The 16,510-nt window shown below is 44.3% G+C and overlaps 1 protein-coding gene across 1 annotated transcript in view; it reads left to right on the top strand.

The window, feature by feature from the left end:
• The window catches only part of LOC135368102 (pituitary homeobox x-like), a 100,067-nt gene that overhangs the window by 46,322 nt on the left and 37,235 nt on the right, over positions 1 to 16,510 (top strand). Inside the window, exon 4 of the mRNA XM_064601178.1 lies at positions 4,657 to 4,919. Coding sequence (XP_064457248.1) covers positions 4,657 to 4,919 — 263 coding nt within the window. The remainder of the gene's footprint in view (positions 1 to 4,656; positions 4,920 to 16,510) is intronic.

Genomic DNA, 16,510 nt, shown 5'->3' on the forward strand with positions numbered 1-16,510 from the left:
TGACAATTATGAACAGCACCTGTCACAAAAAGGCGTACGCCTCCCGTTTTCTACAAATCAGGGCAGATAATGATATCATTTGAGATGATGGTTGGCTAGGAGCGTGCTATGCGGTGAAGTTTATTTTTAAGAGTGTAGGAATCCCGCTACAGAAAATCCGCGAGGAGGAGGTGTGAGAAAGGACGCTGATAAGTCACGGCAAGGCATAGCGCGCCGATGAGGAGATTCTCCTGCTGCTCCTCCCCCGGGAAAAATGTCGACCTCATGAAAAAAGGCTCGCAGGAGATACGTTTTTGTTCTGCTTGTTTTTCTTCTGTGGTATGCTCCTGTCAGACATACTGTAAACGTATTTATATTCGCCATGTATTAATTTTCATTCAATCATTTGCGAAGTTATTCGCGACTACTTAATCTCGCGATTCCAGGGTTTCCTTTCGCGGGATAACCGTCAGGCTGTGTTCGTGAGTACAATTTTTGGCGATTTTTTAGCGGTCTCAAGATTTGGGGAAATTAATACATCGCGAATAAAAATGCTTTTATAGTATTTATTTCAACTATATCGGGAAGTGGACTGTTCCCTTTAAAGTAGTTGCAACACTTCGCTCCAAGTGATGGCTAGCGAATGACATGGTGAGGGACAATTATGAATGAGGGAAAATCCAAGAAAGTTGTTCCAGGGATGTTGCCAGACGTAGAACCACGTAGAAAATTTATGGTCCCCCGAGCAAATGTTAAAGCATACTCCTCCCGACCTTTTAAATAAGATTTCCCTAGAATTGTCACAATCTTCTAGGATATTGTATTTTTAGATACTTGATCGATCACTGTGATTAGCTTTTGTCAATACATGTAGTTCAAATCAATTTAGTATTTCCTCTCCACAGTGATTGTGTGTGAGATGTTTATAGTGTATTATTGTTTTAATATTGTTTGAGTTGTTTTGTTGTCTTTGTTTTGTGTTTGTTGATGCCGTCTTCGTTTTTTTTTCGTTTTGGTGCGTTGTTGATAGTGTATTATAGTTAACTACTGTTTATGAGTTGTTTAGTCGTATTTGTGTTTTCTTCTTTTTAATTTTTGTATTGACATGTCTCTGTCTGTATGAGACCAGTGACCTCGTCAAGCCACACAGTGTCTTTTCGTTGCTGGTTCCAGCCACCTGTGGAGGCTAAAGGAAATATTTAAAAAGTAAATAAATCATTTAAATCGACCGTCCATTTTTCCGTTTCCATTTAATTTCATTTTCATTTCCATTTCCGTCGACCCGCAATCCAAATTTTACAGCAAATGGGGGATAGACGAGCAGAAAATGTTCACCAGTGAGATCAGCGCGAGAGTGGTCACGTGCTTACGACTACCAATAGGAGTTACCATAGCTGTCTGACGTCAGAGCGACGGTTCTTTCTTCCGACCTATTGAAAATGGGGCAAGTGGACCCTTTGCATTTCATGACGAAAGTTTCTCAACAAGTCGTGAAAGAGAGAAAGACATCAACCTGAAAGGTGATGAACTTCGACTTCTGTTACATATATGGCCGAGTTCTATTTTTTACACCGCATAACGACCAAACTGCCAGTCTGCTGTGTTGAAGAAAATACCCTTATCACCACTGGCATTGGAATCCGAAAGATTTGTCGAATCCCATCTGTCGACCGGGGCTTTTAATGCAGAAATTCAGTAACTTTTTTCCCACACGCAGCGCCACACAAAAACAGCGCAACCTTCTCCCAAGAATGCCCGGCCATGGAACTGCTACAAGTTCTCCTCTCTCCCCTAAGTGAACACTATAACGCGAACAGCTGAGATAGGCAACCGTCCAATCGGAGTGCCGAGAATCCTCCGCTCTTGCTCGGGCAGCTCCAGATTCTATCGACCGCGCCAGAACGTTATACGATATACTGAGACGCATCTATTTGAATGGGGCAGCTACTGCTGGTCTCATAAAGGAACGATACGGCCTCACTTGCTCGCTTGCTTCCGGTCTGCCAGTGCATCTACAGTAGCGGGGATGTGTGCAGCTCACGTACATGGTGGTTGGTTGTTACCCGCCTCTGTCGTTTTGTATACGCGCACGTTTTTTGAGCAAGGGAGTCGGGAGATTATATACAGTTTTGAACAACTCTGCATGCACGTAGTCGTCTGCTTGCGTGCTGAGAGCATTTGTAACGTCCCTGTTGGCGTACTCCTTCCTTCCTGTCAATCACGCCCCCCCCCCCTTTATTTTCCTGTTTCACGTCTCACAAAAGATATGTCACATGTTCGAGTTAATATTTTGAAAGCAAATCATTTCCATAGTTTCTTTATCGGTTGCCTGATTCCACCGTGCTTTATGAACTCGTGGACTTCATTAAGTGGATGCAGTCGTGGAGTTTATTCCTGCAATGTCATTTCCTAAAAACACAATACGGCACAAAATACGAAGGCGAATCTTCCAAGGTGACACCAGACAAAGTAACTCGTTTGTTGCTAGAATTGTCGAATATAATTGAATTGCAAAAAAAAAAAAAGAAAAAAAGAAAGGAAGAAACAAACAAACATGGAGGTGTTGGTTCCCTCAACATGAATAATAATTAAAAAATGTTGTCGATGCTTAACACCTACTATTCTTCCTTTTGTATATGGATTGCATGACAAGCCACGGAAAGCTGACAATTTTTTTGTCATAATCAATCGATTTTTTTTTCTTACATAACGTGCTCCTTTGGTGCTGTAACTTACTTCGAGTCACTTCCATACAAAAACCCCATGTATCACGTTTTAACTACCTTGCGTGCGACTACTTCTTTAAAATTGGGGGGGGGGGGGATACGCAGAGAAATATTTTTCAGAGACGTTGGTCGCGCTTTGGGGTTCACTATCGGTATGGAAAACATTGGTACTGCAAGCAATGTGCAAACAAGAAGCTGACATTCCTTGAGATGCGAGGACGATATGACACTCGCGTCCTGTTGCTTTATGTTCGTCTGTTGTCACCCTCATGTCTCGTGTCAATAAAAGGAGTCGTCCTTGTGTTAATCCAAAACGGGGGTTTAAGTGCGTTGCAAATCGTTAGCTTAAAAAGAAAAAAGAGAAGAAAAAAAATCTCTACACTCAAAAGCGAGCTTCACCTCGTGGCCCTTCACTGCGCTGAATGACACTGTTATCGCTCGTAATGTGAAGGAACAGCAGCGTGCGTACGTCTTTTTGCGACAATTAACGTCAATGCAAAGTGTCATATATAGGTGTACGCCTCATAATGAACCTTCATTATGGAGCTCGTCTACCAGCTGAGCTAGCCCGTGTCTTCGCCATTTTATAGTGTACGCCTCACTCTTACAACAAATGAGGAGGGAGACGATACGTATAATTCGGGATGATGTTTGGCTATATACAGTGTGCTAAGTGATGAAGTTCGATTTTTAGAGTGTAATTGATTTATTATTTTACCAGCGGCATTGCCGAGCGGGATAAGGCGTCCGCTCGTTCACTCTTATTAGAAATGAACTTTACCGCATAGCATGATCCTAGACAATCATCATCTCAAATGATATCGTTACCTGCCCTGATTTGTTGAAAACGGGAGGCGTACGCCTTTTCTGTGACAATTATGACCAGTATAAGTGTCACAAAAAAGGCGACGCCTCCCGTTTTCAACAAATCAGGAGACATAACGATATCATTCCAGGTGATGGTTGGCTAGGAATGTGCTACGCGGTGAAGGTCATTCGCGGTGATGGTTCTAAGAGTGTTGGTGGCAGGGATCGGAACCGGAACTGAACCCGAACCGAAAACCGGAAAAAACCGTTATTTTCTGACGAATCCGAACCGAACTGGACCCGAACAATTTTTTTGCTTGTCCCAAGCCGAACCGGAACCGAACCTAAAAAAAAATTCATACGGTTACCGGTTCGGGAATCGGTTCTGAGGTGAAATAATTGTACTACTGACCGACCTTTTTTTTTGACTCACCTGAAACGGTTATCTCAAACCTTTCTCTTACAACCGTGTACGGTGAATGTAAGCTCGCTTTCACGTTGCAAAATTGCTGCCCACGAACCGGTTAAACCGGGACGGAAGAAAGTACCGGTTCCAATCCCTGTAAGTGTCCCGATTGCTGACCGATTTTTTTTGTTGCCTGTGTATGTGCGGGAGCGGGAGTGTTCTTCCTGAACCGAACCCGAACCGAACCGATATACCTGAATCGGTTCAAGCTGATAGTTTCCGTTCAGCGGAGGTAAACCCGAACCGAACCAATGTGCCTGAACCCGAACCCGAACCGGACCGGAAACAATACCGGTTCCTATCCCTGGTTGGTGGTAGCCCAGGTCGAGCTGAAGACCTGAGAGGTTGTGGGTTCGAATCCTGTCACAGGCTGTGCTGTCTGAGGTATTCCCTGGGTATTCCGAGAGACTTTCCAGACTAATGTCGGCACAGTTCCCCCTGAAGTCGGCCCAGGATGCATATTAATCTCCCTGTCCCCCACTCCTTCCTGCTGTCCTCTCTCCATCTGTCCACGTCTGTACGCCGCTCATAGCCAGAAAGGAGCCAGAGAAAAAAAAAAGTTGATGGATTAAAAATAAACGCGTGGAGATTTTTAGAGTGTATACAACGTAGCACACCGATTTCATAGAATGCATTTAGAAACCAGCTTCCTGATGTGGATTTTTGTATCCTGCGTAGATTCTGTGTCAGCGTCATCGGTGTCGGTGGTCAGCGAGAAGGGAGGTGGTGACGGTAGCGGTGGCGGCGGGGGAGGCACGGCGACGTCGGCGGACGCTGAGGACGACCCGAAGAAGAAGAAGCGCCAGCGGCGGCAGCGCACGCACTTCACCTCGCAGCAGCTGCAGGAGCTGGAGGCCACCTTCGCCCGGAACAGATACCCGGACATGTCCACCAGGGAAGAGATTGCTATGTGGACAAACCTCACCGAGGCACGAGTCAGAGTAGGAGCACTTCACATATATACACTCTCCTGCGGTGATGATTTTTCATGAATGCTCTTTTCATAACGGGTACCTGAAATATACGGCGTGTGGGAACCGGAGAGGTACCCGTACATTTGTGCCTGTTATGAAAGATTTATCTCCAGACAATGTCGACTATCGTGTCATATATTGGTCATTATGGGTCAATGACAATGGGGTGTCGGACGACGCCATCTGATGTACGTCTTTTTATTTTCTGCTTTTCCAGCGTGCCCGTCACTTGTACTGGGCTGACCTCGTTGTTGCCTTAAATGACTTTTTTTTCGCTCATGCGCTACACTGCCTGTTCATTGTGATTCATTGATAAAGAATATGTTAAACTGATAAAATGAACTGAATTGATAACTTCATGATAAATTCATAAACGGACAATTAAAAAATAACTACCATCGTGAAATTTACCACCAATTGAATACCGATGTTACTTCGTGTACAATACGCACCAATATGAGACTGTCAAGTCTGTTTATTTGCAACAAATCAATTAGCCTTGCCACGATGGCCATCTCCCCTCAGTGAGGAAATAGTCTCTTCAACATTTTTTTGCGCACCCTCATGTATCCCTTGTGGGAAACGCGGCGAACCAACTTTAAACAAGAGTGACTCAAAGAACGAGACACTGATGGCCGAAAATGATAGAAACATTCAGCGAACCGTTTCATGGAGGGTCGGACGAGCCCGCACCGTTCATTCCAACACAACGCGGTTCGGTCTACATCACCGGCGAAAAGCGACGTTCTTCGCCAAAAATCGGTATAATATACGGCACATTAGGTCGTCGTAAATGTGGTGTAATCAGTGTCATCCCCTCTTTCCAAAACGCGCGCTGATATTTTGCTGAAAAGTGCCCCATTTTTAGGGGACGCCCCGCTGTATCCTCCCCCCCCCCTCTTTTAATGGCTGCCGGCTCCGCGCTTGAACGCCCCTGGCGACGGGTGATGCTCCCACGTGACTGCCACGTGGCGCGGGCGGTGCTCGAAGCGCCGCCGTGCGGTTAATGAAAAAAGTGAGGACAAGTTAGCAGATTCCAATTTTGAACGTTGACAGTGCCCGCGTCTCCAGAGGGAATGGGAAGAACACGGGGAGCTCTTTTGTGTAATCTCGCTCGCTTTCTTTGGGCACTTGGTGCATTTCTCTCGACGCATATCCAGCGTGTTGCGCAGCTCTTTAGGTTGTTGGGAGGGATAAGGTATGTCTGGTGTTATTCGCAGCAGGGCTTCGAATATTACAAGGTGGCAAAGAGTGGAGTGATTCCTTGCGAAAGGAGAGTCTAGGCTGCTGTTTTTGGTAGGCGTAGAACGATTATATGTATCGGACTACGGGTGTTATAGATATGTTTCCCCAATCGATACGTGCGGACCAACGTCAATGAAATGTCGATGTTTCCCTCGCGGATGTCGATAAAGGGCGAAAAAAATATCGACGAAAGAATCGATAATATTGATATTCCCGATGTTCAAAAATTCGATATTTTTGCACCACTCGTTTCTGGGAGTACAGTTATGCCAGGGAATAAATCCGCACGCTGAATGGATCGTGGCCCGCACGATGTCATAATCGGCAGCGCGTATATGCGGGAGTCTGACCGCACGGTTCGCTGTGGGCGCATGCGCATCGGCCCGCGAGATCGCCACCGTGATTGGACACTGGAAATTTGAGTCTGGACGTTCAGAAGCGCGCATAGGACCATAGCAGACGACAGTAGGAGTTCTCATGAAAACTCGTAGAATGATGATGGCGAATCAATTTACGACTTTAGTAAGGACGCATTTCACGTGGGACGTGCACAGCTTTACCAAAAAATGCTAACGTAAGCTGAAGTACAAGGTATTATACAAGACGGTACTAGTAATAGACTGGCCGATGAGCAGCGCCAACGCTACCTTATAAATTGCGCACTGGAAAGGTGCGCAAATGACAAGGCCGCTGATCTATAATAGGTCGTATCGTGGCAATGGGCACAGCCGTGACAGGGTCACGTTTGTCCGAACGATATCTACACTGTCGAACATGAGACAATTGATGTTCTGATGCTGGAACACATAGAAAGGACAAATACATACAAAGCCTCAAGTGCCTAAGAAATTAATGATGAAAGATTGAAGTCACTGAAAAGGTTAGCCAGGCCATCTCTACTGTCGCTGGCCATATGGCATGTCGTCAGGTGTATCACCCTCGTATGACTTCTGACACTTGGTTTTACGTGAGAAACCGTTTTTGCTTGGCCAACCTTTAGAGTTGGTTTGTGTGCTCAGGAACATATCTTCTCAGACGTCTCCACCTTCTGTCTATTGACTTGCACCTTGGGTAACCGTATTCAAAATACCAACTTATTTTAAACACTTTTCTTAGCAGGGGGGGGGGGGGGGGGGAATATAGGTTTATTGCAAAACAAAACAAAAAACACGAAAGAGGGGAAAGGTTAGCCTGGCTCCAGCAGCCGACTTGCTATTCCCGCTTACAAAAGGAAAAGGGAGAAAAGCAGTGTATATCTTACTCAGTACCATTTTCCGAAAGATATTCGCACTCTATTTAAACGGACACTAAAGCGTAAAAAATTAACTCGCGATACTAAAGATGCCGTTATAGCTCGACACATATACAAGAGGAACGTGATTCGGTGGTTGCGTCGTTCCTGATTTTTGATAGAAGCACAATTTTCCCTCTCTCCTTCTCAAGAAGCGCTACAATAGTGACAGCCCCGGGATTGGTCCTGGGCCGACTTCACGGATTGTCCTAAATCTTCTGCGCAACAGCCAGGGAAAAAAACAGAGACAGCACAGCCGGCGCTATAGGGTTCGAACACGGTCGGCTTACGGACACACTGAAATACAAATCTCACAACGAGGCGATAACGTATATACCTGGGGAAAAAGGCAAGAAAAGAAAAGACACGAGCAACTTTCGTGACCAATACCACGGTCCCTTGATAGCTTTCTGGTCATGCAGCTCCGTCAAAAAGTTGGCCTAGGGACAACGGGAGCCGCGTGGTGGCGCCTCCATCGGAACGCGGTAGAATCTCCCGCTCGGGCCAGTCATGGGAACGGCAGATGCAGTGTTGTTTTTGCGCTTTTCCAGACATCCTACGAGAAAATTATTTGTTGCAATGGTTTTCTGCTACGTTACAGCAACTATAATCGAATAATCGTTTTCTGTTCGGCATTATTTTATGTGTAAAGCTGCTGCCGACCACTTCGAGTGGCACGGGTGTATTGTCGCGAGTCTCCTATCTTCAAACCCTCAACCGGAGATTCTAGCGATGTCCATAGGGCACGGTGGTAAGGTGATCTGTACTTTACTTAGCGGGTACAGTACAGTTTACAGTTAATTGTGCCAATACTTAGGCATCTTAATATATCTCGAGTACTTTTAATTACTTACAGCTCTACTCTGGCTGCTTCCTTCTTCGAGCATTTTTAAATACATTTTGATAGCATTTTATTTACATGTCTGCTTCTGTCGTACAAAGACGAGAAATGATGAACGTTTTATAATTCCTTTAAGGCGTGCGATTTAGAAACGACATTCGGTGTTATAGAGGCAGGCCGAATAAAAAAATAAGAAACCAAGCTTCCTGCGCATGTTTCGAAAAGGCTAGTTTCTCATTCGCGGGAGCACACTGTATTCGCAACCAGCTTTAGCACACACGCTCGAGACATCTGCGATATGGGGTTCTGCTCTACATAGATAAGGCTGTTTACCTTCCACGCTATTCAGCTCTCGGCGACTGTCTGACTTCACTTTCTGCATAATTCCTATAACAGGCACAGTAATATGGACGCCAGGAAGAAGCCAAACACTATGAGCTCATTGAGCCACTTTCACTTGCATTTTCTTTTACTTTTGCCGTTATTTTGTAGCAAAATTTTCGTTCACAGCATTACCACGTATGGTCCGAAACGTTCAGGCCTCCTTATGAATTAGGATATGTTCTACGTCTTTTTATATTTTCTTTTGTTTCATTGTTTGACGTATGGTTTAATTTTTTATATGTATCTGATTTTTCGGCTATATACCACTGCGCTTCACCACCACTACCAGAAACGACAGGTACGTGTTGTAAAGTAGAGTGTGTGAATTTCCGCTTAATTTCAGGCTCACTACACGCCAGGAATATCGCATTGGTTAGTACGAGATATACAGGGTGTTTCACCTAAAGTGATAAAAAATTCTAACTGGCAATGTACTCGCCGGAGGATTGTGGAACTTCCGGCAATTTATCCGGAACTGCGGGAAATTTATTTTTTCCAATCGAAATTTGAAAATTGCCTAGCGAACCTCACTTTTTTTTTACGTTGCGAAGTCCTCCACAGATAACCGCAGACCCAACAAAAACTATGTTCAGTATCGCAACTGAAGTAGTCGATAAAAAAAAAAGTAAAAATTACGCTTTAGCCATGAGTGCCTGATTGTCGCAAAGAAGCCCGCGCGAAATATGCGTAGGGGGAAGTGTCCCCGCCTACATTTGTTTTGCCTTCTTTGTGATAAGACGGTTGTTTCGTTTTCTTTGTGATAAGACAGTTGCCACCAGCATCAAGGTCAAAGCGGGGGAAAGAAAGGTAAAACAAGAGACGGGAACACTTCCTCCTCTCCCCTCAACTTCCGTGCGCTCTTCTTTGCGACAATCAAGCAGGCGGGCCTAAAGCGGAACTTTTACTAATTTTTTAAGACTATTTCTGTTGCGATACTGTGCATAGTTTTTGTTGGGGCTGTGGTTATCCGTGGAGGACTTAATGTTTCTGTTAAAAAAAGTGAGGTATTCGCTCGGCAATTTTCAAAGTTCAATCGAAAAACGTAAATTTCCCTCAATTAAAAATTGTCCAAAACCTCCCTAAATGGCGCCAAAACTTTCAAGAAGGCAATTGTCGAAACCCCAACAATCCTTCGGCGAGTATACGTCGCCAGTTAGAATTTTTTATAACTTCAGGTGGAACACCCTGTATATGACGAGGTGGTGGGATGATGAACTTTGTCCTTCGTATGACATGAAGCTCTCGTGGCCAGAGGATGTCAGCGCAGTAAGCCAGTAAAAGTTACGTCACGAGTCCAGCTCTACTAAAGAAGAAGACCAGTGTCGCTTACAACTTGAGAGATTCAGGTCTTATGAACAGCCTGTGAACTCAGTCGTGCAATCTCATTCTTCTGTGCCCCACTCTCACCCTCAACGCATTAACCTCATGCTTTCCTTTTAAAGTTATCTTCTGTGATCCATCTCATCATTCTTTCACTGTCTGTTAGTCATCTTTTTTTTGTCATCTTTGTCTTTAATCTACCTCATCCTTCTTTCATCATTTGTTAGCTTATCCCTTATTTCCTAATTCTTTTTCTTTTTATTTATTTATTATTATTTCATAATTTCATTTATTTATTTATTTCTGGAATAGCAAGCCGACGTCTCGTTTGGCTGACCTTTCCACCTGTGTTTTTTCCTTTTCGTCTAATCAATATACCCCCCCCCCCCCCTTACAACTTGTAGAAATCGAAAGGGTGCTACATTGCACGATATTGGGCCAGGGACCCATCTCACAATGACGTTATTCTTCTGGTCACCAATAGCGCTTACCTCGCATTACAGTGCGGACTATATGATCTATATGTTATATATATATATATATATGTTATATATCTCTAAGTCTATATGATCATATACGTATGCTCGTTGTCTGTCAACGCATCCCATTCGGAGTATATAGCCTACCACCTTTTGGGGGAAGGGATAGAAATACACGTCGAATGGGGCTCTTATCTCAAACGCGTCCATTTGTTTATAAAAAGCCGCGAGACAATGTCTCTAACAGCAGTATATACTTCGTGGCAGCAACGTGCAGTGCGGTACGTCGTCTGGAAGTGCATCCGTCTAGACGGTCTTTCGTAATCTCTTTGCTCGTCGTCTAATGGTATGACACGAGGACAGACCACTATACTCGGCGAAAAATGTCGCTTAAGGTACGGCGACTCTATTGTTGGTACCATTAAACCGTCTTCGTAGGATAACGCTTCGAAATACAAAAAAAAGTGCACGTGAGGTTTTTATTTCAGATTGCAAGATAGGTTTGTTCTAATATGCAAAATTTTCTGGTAGTCTCGCACGTGGGGCTTGAGAAACAACGTGCGATCAGTAATGTTCGGTGATATCTTTCAGATGTGATGGCACGACATCCACACTCTTAAAAATGAACTTCACCGCATAGCAAGCTCCTAGCCAACCACCATCTTGAATGATATCGTTATCTGCCCCGATTTGTTGAAAACGGGAGGCGTACGCCTTTTCTGTGACACTTATGAACCGCATAAGTGTCACAGAAAAGGCGTACGCTTCCCGTTTTCAACAAATCAGGGCAGATAACGATATCATTCGAGGTTATGGTTGGCTAGGAGCGTGCTATGCGGCGAAGTTCATTTTTAAGAGTGCACTGGAAAGTGGAAGCACTTAGTCGCCTGTAGTTTGCTTCCATCTACGTGCATTCTAAGAACACGGTGCGCGGTGATGGAGAAAACTGCTCGTCGAGGTCATTCTAAGAACACGCGCTCGAAGAACTCACCACCACACCACCAAGAACCACACCTCTCCCGATTTGTGGAGATCGCGAGGCGTACGCATTTATGTGACCATCGACAAAACTGTACAAGTGTCACAAAAAGGCGTACGCCTTCCGTTCTCAACAAACCGGGACAGAGAACGACGGGATGATGATCGCCTACACTCTTAAAAGTAAATAAAAATTATAATTAAATAAATCAATAAAAAATTATGAAAAAATGAACTTTACCAGGTAGCACGCTCCCATGCCAACCATCGTCCCGAGTGACATCGTTCTTTTCCCTGATTTGCTGACGGGGGTGTACGCCATTTTTGTGGCGTTATGCAGGTCATCATTGCCACAAAAGTGGGGGTGGGAGGGGTAATGTTGCAATCGGCTCGCCGTCGTCGGCCACACAGAAGTGGGTTAGTGGGTATCGTCACGACTATAGAAAAGAAAGAATAAAAGAAAACTGATGCAGGATGATTTGCCACAAAAATGGCGTACGCCCCCGTTTTCATCACATGAAGTGAGAGAGCGTTGTCCTTCGTGATGATGGTTGGCTAGGAGCGTGCTATGCTGTGAAGTTCTCTTTTAATAAGTGTAAGGGCAGCAGGAACATCGCATGAGATAACCCCAGACAGCACAGCCGGCACCGGGATTCGAACCCGTGTACACGAACGACATCGTTCTGCCCTCTGATTGGTTAAAAACGCTATTGGCTAAACGCTGACTGGCTAAAAACGTGCGCCTTTTTGGAACACTTATGTAGCTCCAAAAAAAGAGTACGCCCTACGCGTAATCCATTCCAAGGATGATCCGAGCATTCTCCCTCCCCTCCCCACTGTCTTTTTATTTTATTTTATTTTTATTATTTATTTTGCACCGTCTTATTTTTTTTCTGACATGGACCTATCATATACGGTTACACGCAGCAATAGCTCCATAGCCACACTGTAAAAACTGAGATTCAGTGCATAGCACGCCCTGCGCCAACCATTTCCGCCAATGATAGGGTTGTCGCTTCTGATTCGAGGGCAGAGGAGGGCATACACCTTTTTGTGACAATTTGGATACATGATAATTGACACAAAAAGGCGTACGTCCTCCTCTCTATTCGAATCCAGAGGCGACAACCCTATCCTGCGTGGCTATACATTCTTAAAAATGAACTTCACCATCCACTTGTAGTCAGCCATCATCCCGAGTCGTATCGTTATCTTCCCTGATTTCTTGAAAATCAGGTACGCCTTTTTGTGATAATTATGCAGAAATGATCATTCTCTCTCTCACACACACACGCACACACACACACACAAAAAAAAAAGAAAAGAAGAAGAACGCGCATGTCCCGCGCTTTCCACAAATCAAGAGTGATCAAAGGTACACAAATCAAGAGTGATCAAAGGTATCTCTATGTACAATGGTTGGCCTTCAGCGTGCTATGCGGTGAAGTTCTGTTCCTAGAGTGCAGGCAGGATAGGTATCTCATCCCTTCTCAAATTCCCATAACGCACCACTTTTGAATATCTCCTGCAAAATTCTGCCTGACCCTGTACTGCTTTTCCTATATATGTATAAGTGTATTGACTCGTTGAGACACTGCACTCTTGGAAATGAACTTCACCGCAATGCACGCTCCTAACCAACCATCATCTCGAATGATATATTTATCTGCCCTGATTTGTTGAAAACGGGAGGCGTACGCCTTTTTGTGACAATTATGAACAGCACAAGTGTCACAAAAAAGGCGTACGCCTCCCGTTTTTAACAAATCAGGACAGATAACGATATCATTCGAGATGATGGTTGGTTAGGAGCGTGCTATGCGGTGAAGTTCATTTTTAAGAGTGTGGGAAGCATCCCAGTTCATCATAACTTTCCCATCCATTCAATTTATTGTTGTTGTTGTTGTTTTTGTCTCGTTGACCGCTCATTAGGGGAGGGAGGGTATGTTTAATGCTGATAGAAAAAGAAGGGAAAGGTTAGCCATGATGTAGGCTTGCTATTCGCAAAAGCAAACCAGAAAGGAAGATGAAGGAGCAGAGACGCAGAAAATTAAGAAGAAAAAAAAAAGAAAAAAAAAAAGAAAAGAGGGAACTCCTTATGTAGTCGTTGTACAGCCAGTCACATAGGAGGTGTATAAGAGAGTGCCCAAGAGTTTAGCTTCCCTATAAGGAATCGTGTCAGCGCATGAGACGTGACCTCAACTCGTTAGGAACCGCGCCACGCAGTTCATGCACTGGCACCATAGTCAATAAAATATGCCCTACAGCTCTGTACAGCAGTCGGCTCCTCTGATGTCCTTATCACCTTTAGTTTCCGGCGAGAAGATTGTTTGTTCGGGGATTGTGTTAAGAAAGGGTTTCAAGCCATCGTTTACAACTTCCTCCGCTGCTGCATAGCACTAATTTGTTGCCTTTCCCTCGGCCTTGTTTTCCACTGGATATCCCGCGGATAAGATAAGTTCTGCATCTAGATTTCGGCGTTCGACCCGCGAAGTAAAATGATCACTTTCAAGATGACATTCGCGAATATACTACAAAATGTACGTGTTTTTCCGCCCTCAGTGAGAAATATCCGACAGTGCAAGAAGAATGTAGCTAGAGCATTTTATCTTCGCCGATATTCTTGTCGCCGTGTGTAGCGCGACACGCGTGATATTGCAATTACAGAATAAAAGAAGAAAAAAGAAGACAGAAATATTTCGGAGCGTTTATTCTGCAAAGTTTATTTTCCGGAGTTTATTTCGACAGCGTGGATATTCTCATGATTTATATTGAAGAGTTTACGTTGAAAGTTTGATCTTTAGGTTATTTATTCTTGAGCGTTTTATTTTTACACGAGTTGTTTCGACGTCAACCCTGACTAGTTGGCAGTAGACAGTGAACATGAGGTCGTTCTTGAAAGAACAGATATTGACGTCTTTAGCTTCTCACGGGGTCTTAATGTTGCCCATTGTCAGGATCCCTGCCAGTTACAAATAGATCTGCATAATGACAATAAGCCTGTTCGGTCAGGAAGTGCCCTAGCTAGAGCCTAGAGCCCATGGAGTGTACCAGTGCAAGCTATTCGCCTATTCCACAAACACTGAAAACTAGGGCTCGGATTGCCTGAAAGATTTGCCTTCCACAAGAGAGCTCCGACGTTAATTCCTTAGAGTAGAGTAGGGTACGTTTTATTTCCATAACAGATTAATACGGTGCCGAAAATATTCAGAAATAAAGGAAATAGAATAATTACCGTAGGGCTCTAAGCTAAAGGGATCAAACGCTATTCGCGTGCTAATTGATCCGACTAAATATTGGAAAGGAATCCGTACACGCGGCGTAATAACAGAAGGGCAGGTAACCGACACAACTCTTTGCACATCACTGGCCAAAATACAAACAAAACAAGACCGGAACGAGAAACAGAACCGGGCAGCAATTGAATAATTAATGGTACATACACTCTTAAAAATGAACTTCACCACATAGCACGCTCCTAGCCAACCATCATCTCGAATGATATCGTTATCTGTCCTGATTTGTTGAAAACGGGAGGTGTACGCCTTTTTCTGTGACACTTATGCTGTTCATAATTGTCACAGAAAAGGCGTACGCCTCCCGTTTTCAACAAATCAGGACAGATAACAATATCATTCGAGATTATGGTTGGCTAGGAGCGTGCTATGCGTCGAAGTTCATTTTTAAGAGTGACGGCACTCACTCTTCAGTGACGGCAAGCCCTATCACCACCACCACCACCACCATCATCATTTTTAAGAGTGTACGTACTGGTCATGGTTGACGACATATATACAGTCAGTATCACAAGGAGCTATGGACGCAAAATGATTTCTAATGTGCCTTTTAAAACTATATATTGATCTACTCCCTCGTATATGAAGTAGTAACGTATTCCATATTTTTGCTGCTGTACACTGAAATGAATAGTAACCATAGTGTCTCACAGTGAAAAGAGCGGCGTGCGACGTCACCTTCATCGCTAACATGTACTTCACAAACTTATCAACCCCTGGGATTTTAATAGTTGGCATTGTAATGAAAAAGAAAAGAGAATAGAAACACACACACACACACAGAGAAGGACGCATCAAGTGTTCGCTCACTGTATGCGTTCCATACTACCGCCACGTTGCTCGCCGGTTTCCACCGGGTGTCTTTACGTTTCAAAATATTACCACCGAAAGACACCGATTCCTGGAGAGCGAAATAGTCACTAATTTCTCCCACTGAATCTCCTAAAAATTAAGCACCGAAAACCGGGAACCCTAAATTTATCTATCATAATGGCATCCTTTCGTTGAGGTTGTGACATTCACGTTATAATGAAACGCGAATGTATGTCAACTGGACCATCCACACTCTTAAAAATGAACTTCATCGCGTAGCACGCTCCTAGCCAACCATCATCTCGAATGATATCGTTATCTGCCCTGATTTGTTGAAAACGGGAGGTGTCGCCTTTTTCTGTGACACTTATGCTGTTCATAATTGTCACAAAACATGCGTACGCCCCCCGTTTTCAACAAATCAGGGCAGATAACGATATCATTCGAGATGATGGTTGGCTAGGAGCGTGCTATGCGGTGAAGTTCATTTTTAGGAGTGCAGTCTTAGCCGGCGATGCAATGCTTCGGGTGCTGGCTTGGCCAATGGTGACGGGAATTTGTAAGCGAGATTAGTGTATCCTACACTAATCACATACACTGTGCTATGCGGTGAAGTTCATTTTTAAGAGTGTATGCAATGCAGCGATGCTTCACTCATCCACACTCTAAAAACAGAACTTCACCGCATAGCACGTAGTGCGCCAATCATTGTCGCGAACGATACGGTTATCGCTTCTAAATTCGAGGAGAGGGGGAGGCGTACGCCTTTTTGTGGCAATTACCATGTAGTATCCAAATTGCCAAAGAAAGGCGTACCCCTCCCCCCCCCGCTCTCTCCTCGAATTCAGAAGCGATCGATAACCCTATCATTCGTGGCAATGGTTGGCGCACAACGTGCTATGCGGTGAAGC

The sequence above is a fragment of the Ornithodoros turicata genome, chromosome 9 (assembly GCF_037126465.1).
Source record: "Ornithodoros turicata isolate Travis chromosome 9, ASM3712646v1, whole genome shotgun sequence".
Classification (NCBI taxonomy): domain Eukaryota; kingdom Metazoa; phylum Arthropoda; class Arachnida; order Ixodida; family Argasidae; genus Ornithodoros; species Ornithodoros turicata.